The 6,001-nt window shown below is 40.6% G+C and overlaps 1 protein-coding gene across 1 annotated transcript in view; it reads left to right on the forward strand.

Moving 5' to 3' along the window:
- Positions 1–3,058: 3,058 nt before the first annotated feature.
- The window catches only part of xab2 (XPA binding protein 2), a 9,232-nt gene continuing 6,289 nt past the window's right edge, over positions 3,059–6,001 (forward strand). The window contains exons 1-5 of the mRNA XM_019857268.1: positions 3,059–3,217; positions 3,527–3,675; positions 3,804–3,927; positions 4,027–4,224; positions 4,296–4,430. Of these exons, the coding sequence (XP_019712827.1) occupies positions 3,185–3,217; positions 3,527–3,675; positions 3,804–3,927; positions 4,027–4,224; positions 4,296–4,430 (639 nt within the window). The 5' untranslated portion in view covers positions 3,059–3,184. The remainder of the gene's footprint in view (positions 3,218–3,526; positions 3,676–3,803; positions 3,928–4,026; positions 4,225–4,295; positions 4,431–6,001) is intronic.

The raw sequence follows: 6,001 nt of genomic DNA on the forward strand, positions 1-6,001 counted from the left end.
AAAACCCAAAACAAACACATTTAGTGCAAACACTTTCAATCATTTTATACATTCAGTCCAGAATTTAGTAACGAATAAGAGAACCATTGAGAGTGAGGTCGTCAATAATTTGGGAATCATATGATTATTATTTAACCTGGAGGTATGGATCTAAAATGACCTCCGCTCAGTTGTCACTATATCAACTCATCAGTCAAGAGAAAAGAAACCCACGCCCACACACTCACCTGTGTTGGAAGCCTATCAGTTCATGCAGTAGTGCAGGGCTGCCTTTTTTATAGAGGCTCCGAGCGCCTGGTCAGCAGGAGACTCTCGCTCAAATTTGGTCATGGCCCCTTTTTGTCCTGCTGCCTATTTGGTGGCGGGGTTACACCATCTGCTTGAACGGATAGATCCCGTGGGAAATTCCAATCCCGCATGCTGTGTAGTGCAATCATACATTCAAATAAAATTAATTGAAAAAAAATTATATATATATATATATATATATATATTCGATGGTTAAAACACAAGTATAACATAAAATATGTCTCAGTTTTGATCATTGTTGACTATGAGATGAGTCGGCTCCAAGGAATTTAATGCATGGAAGGTAAATATTAAGGTGGGCTTGTGATGGTATTTATACAGCTAATTTCCACACAGGATGGTGAAATGAGCACTGAAATGATGATTAAAAGAATATACACTACACAGAAAAATGTAATTGATACCTTATGTATGTAAAATAATGATTTCATGAGAAAGATAACAAAATGAATAAGGCAGTTTTTGAGGTCCAAATATGCTGCAGCTCTGGATGTCGGATCACCGTTGCCACCAAGTGCAAGCACGAAAGCGATGTGACTGCTCGCTTATGAAATAGCCAGAATATTGTTTGTGTACGCTTCCAATAAATTTCGTTCCTGATTTAAAAGGACATTGCAACATGTCATTAACATCAAGCGTCTTTAATCCCGAATAGCTTGAAGGAGAGGATGGCTTGATGTCTGGAAGACTCATCTGAATTCCACTGGTGTTCAGTTGCAGGACACTTGCATGTTTGAAATCTTTGTCGTGAAAGAAAGACGCTCACCACCCTGCCTTGAGGTCATTAGCCTCTCGAAGAAAAAAACTATTTTCTGCCTCTGACTGAAATGTATATGCGACACTTAAGTCATGAATTGTGGCTTAATTGGAAATCTATTCTTAACCAACACATTTTTGTTGTCCCTTCAACATGGGGTGACCCCGCAAATTAGGTATAAAGTGGAGGATAATTAGTTGTAATTCTCCATCATGACAACATACCGCCATGCTTCATGTTTAATTTGGAAACAGAGCCAGACGTGGGCGGTCTTTAATACCTGTCTGCCGTGCATCTCATATTCCTGTAATCGAATTAAAGATGTGGTCCTGCCCATACGTGTTTCAGTTGCCAGCGATGGGTGTCCCTAAATGGATAAGCAAACACTTGGCAACTCATTTGAGATCAGGCCCGAAATAAATTCCACACGAGCCAATTGAACTTAATCCACTTGCTGCATATGATACGGCAAGTTGATGACATCTGTTAATGCTCCATGATGCATGTGCCCCCCTGCAGACTTTCACTGTATGTTTGTTGCTAGCTCAACGGGGTGAAACCTCCCTCTCGCCACGACTGATTCTTTTTTTTTTTGAGTCGCAGATGTTACGATAAGATCAAAGCTACCAGAAAACAAATCCAAAGATTCAGGACAGCGATAATAAATAAATTCTTTATTTATGAGCCCTTAATCGTTTGTATCGTATTTTATGAATACTGTTCAATGTCATCTTTGCGGTACTGTTACTCAGCCAAGTCACTCTGGGGGAAAAAAAAAAAAAAAGAGTACAGTATTACAGCAATCCCTCGTTGATCGCGTTAATGGGGACCAAAACCACCCGCGATAAACGCATTTTTTTTTTTTTAAGTCCGCAAAAAGTCCGCAAACGGTCCGCGAGAAGCTGCAAAACAACAGCAAGTCACATAGAGAAACATATACCGTACTGTACTCCATGTATAATAAAAAAAAAATAAAAAAATTTATATGTTTGAAAAAATCCGCGATGCACTGAACCCGCGATAAACGAACCGCGAAGTAGCGAGGGATCACTGTACTGTTATTTTATGTTCAATCTCCTTGAAAGCGCTTTGTTACAGCTAGTTTTGTTACAGCTAGTTCATACAAGCAAGCGCCTGGTTGAACAAAGATGTATTGTACAATGTATTGCCTGATGCAAAACGACAACAATGCGTAGACGTCACTTTTTGTCTGATTGCAGTTGCCCAAACGTTACCTTTCCAAAATCACGGCTCTTGGCCCTCAGCTTGTTGACCTGGGACTCGGTGATGTCGGCACGCTCCTGAGCCTCCTCCATCTCATACTGGACCTTTCTGAACCTTGACATGTGAGTGTTGGCCTGCTCCTCCTGTGGTTTAAAATGGACAACAGTCACATATTTACAGTCCGGTTATGTCCTGAAGTCAGCCCCATAATTTTCAAGATATGGACAAAATAAATGTGAATGTGAATAAATGCGTTAAAGAAGTTTACAAATTTAGTAGATCTTTTTAGTCCGTCTGGATTTTTTTCTGTTGGGAAATTGTGATGAATGAATGGATGGTAACAATGCTTTGGAATGGTGCTTTTATTTATTTATTTATTTATTTTAACACCAATGTGCAAACCTCAAATGCCATTAGAACAGTTAAACATGGCAAAAAGTGCAGCTACCCTTTTGCTATATCAAGATTAATGTCTTTTAAACAACGCCTGCAAGCTTTAAGCATAGAGTTAGATGTTAGGCATACACCTATGTAATGATTTTCTCAATGAGAGTACGTCTTATATAGTTGTTTCCTCAATGAACTCTACGTAGTTCATTACTGGGTCAAATATAATGGGGGAGGTGGCGCTATACCTTTTAATTTAATTACATTTTAATATTTACCATAAATTATAAAACTGTCTGAGTTGGCGGTAACGTGTTACGACAGAAGGGAAGACTTTACGGCTGTGCCCAATTCATTGGCTTACAGGGACACACGTGACCAGAAGTTTGTCAGTGTGTCACCGTCTGAAAAGGCTCTCATTTTACACGCTAGGGAGTGACGGCTAGCTAACGATAGCAAAAGCCAACAATACTAATTTACATTGATCAGCCATTTACCGTGGTAGAAATGCCGGTAAATGGAAAACAGGATGTTATCTTTGTAAGTTTTATTTCAGTTAAACTGTTTATATAAATATACTAAAAATTCGCGGGTTGCTAAGAGCTAAGGCTAACGCTTGCTGGAAAGCTAGGCTTGCTTTGCATATGCGACGCTGGTGTTATCTTGTTATTTATTATTGTGGAAAGTGTTGTGTGATCGTAGTTTGACACTCGAATATATTTCGTTATGTTATGTATAATTTTTCTAATGGAAACATTTTACGGACGAATGTATGAAAATAGTCGTGGTCGTACAGTTCCTGAAATTTGTCTAACTTGCTAAGTGTGATTTGATGTTCCGCTTTATTAGGAGGACGATGATCTGCCGTATGAGGAGGAGATTATCAGAAATCCATATTCAGTTAAGTGCTGGATGCGTTACATCGAGTTTAAACAGAATGCGTCCAAAGCCGTCCTCAACATGATCTATGAACGAGCTCTGAAAGAGCTACCTGGAAGGTATGCGCTCTTCAGAGTTGCACACGATATTGTTTATACTTACACACACGCACGCAATATGTTTAAGTCAAAAAGTAAAGGATGTGGAGTGCGAATGTTTTTTTTTTTTAAACTATGCTTTCCCACAGTTATAAACTATGGTACAATTACCTGAGGGAGAGGAGGAAACAAGTCAAAGGGAAATGTATAAACGAACCAGTGTATGAAGAAATCAACAACTGCCATGAAAGAGCACTGGTGTTCATGCACAAGGTCATAACTATGTTAACAAGCCAATTATTTGATTGAAATAATTTATGCGTAATAAGAAATTGTTGACTGAAATTGCGCTTCCATCTGCTGTGACTCCAGATGCCCAGGATATGGATCGACTATTGCCAGTTCCTAGTGTTGCAATGTAAGATCACAAGGAGTCGGCGATCATTTGACCGTGCGCTCCGAGCTCTTCCTGTTACTCAGCATCCACGCATCTGGCCTCTCTATCTTCGCTTTGTCCGAAACTTGCCCCTGCCTGAGACGGCCATACGAGTCTACCGCAGATACCTCAAGGTACTGACAAGCAAGAGTTGGCAATACCTGCCACATATATTGTTTAAAAATGTCAAACTGTGTATGTGCAGCTTTCTCCAGAGAATGCAGAAGATTACATTGAGTACTTAAAGTCTGTTGGCCGCTTGGATGAAGCTGCTGTACGTCTCGCGGCTGTTGTCAATGATGAAAGCTTTGTGTCCAAAGAAGGCAAATCTAACTACCAGGTAAGTTTGTCAACATTCCCTGGAAATGTCATACATGGCAATTTTCCGCGGATTCGCGGAAATCCGCCGTTTTATTTCTTAAATTGATCATTTTTGTGAATCGTCTAAATCCGTTGAGAAAATTTTAGGGGCGGTCAGGTACCTTATCGTCGAGTTTTCACGAGCTCTCCCGAACAGTCTCTCCGTTTTCCGTTTGTAAACAGCCCTGCGATTGGACGTGTATGAAAGCTTCAACTAATCAGATCACTGAAGGCATTATTTGTTGCGGAAGTCTTAGCTCGATTATAAACGGCCCAGCAATTGGTTAACTACAAGCGATTGGACCAATCAAATTGCATGTAACATATTGTTTTACCTGATTCATGGCGGCCTGTTCGTCTCGCAAATTCATTGTTCTGGGATCGTTTTGAGCGGAATTACGAAATTTTTGACGAAAGATCAGGAGTCTTTAATCCTAGAAATTGACTCAAATGTCAAGAATAAATTCCGATTGGACTGGCTTGACAGAAAAGTCACTGTAAAGGTTAAAATTGGTTCCAAGTTCGACGAAGTTACAGAAGCTCTTGGACAATTTTTGAAGAAACCAGACGTAGCAGGCAAAGCTTATTGTGTGTATTGTAGTGACTTAATTAACTATGGCTCCCGTGGATGCGTGGCACTGACAGATCATGCAACAAAAGTGAAAAAACATGCCGACAAAATCGCCATTCGACGGAGCAATTATTCTTTGGGATCGGCATTTTTCAAACAAACTTAGTCAGCGGATACAACTAAAGACGTTACACGCTGGGGTACTTACTTTGGCTGAACCAAGCAACGAAATCTGCTCCACTGACGCCCCTCGCCGATAGACAGGTACACTCCGAGGTATATACTTTTTTTATTCAAATATACGAGGATGATAGTTTCAATTTTATTTGGTATGCATTTGTAGCAACAGCATGATAACATTTATTTGTTTTGAGTTGCGTTTTATATTCATATTGATAATTCACGTTTTGTCTTGGATAATAAAGCACGGTTAGGCATAATAAATTGTATGCATAATAAATATTCACTATCACTGTATGAGGTAAGAATCAACAGCTTTTTATCACATTTACACAACACTTTATGAATACAAGTCATGAACAAATCTTAAATATGGCAGGGAATGTGTTTACTTTTTTAGTTTTGATTTTGAGCAACAAATTTGGAGTTACATCTTGGTGCTCACCAGGAATGCATAGGCAAAATTGCACAAATTTTCACTTGAAAGAATAGTGGCGATCTTGGGATTTTTTTCTGTTCAATTTTCAAACTGCGTAAATTTAATACACTTCATCTTCAGCATGTTTAGTGCCACTTTTGTAAGTAACCACGCCCCCGTCCAGGCCACGCCCCCGTCCAGGCCACGCCCCCGTCCAGGCCACGCCCCCGTCCAGGCCACGCCCCCGTCCAGGCCACGCCCCCGTCCAGGCCACGCCCCCGTCCAGGCCACGCCCCCGTCCAGGCCACGCCCCGTCCAGGCCACGCCCCCATCCAGGCCACGCCCCTTCCGCTTTTTTCATCACTCGCCATTGCCATGTATG

Source organism: Hippocampus comes, unplaced genomic scaffold (genome assembly GCF_001891065.2).
Source record: "Hippocampus comes isolate QL1 unplaced genomic scaffold, H_comes_QL1_v1.1 scaffold171, whole genome shotgun sequence".
Lineage (NCBI taxonomy): Eukaryota > Metazoa > Chordata > Actinopteri > Syngnathiformes > Syngnathidae > Hippocampus > Hippocampus comes.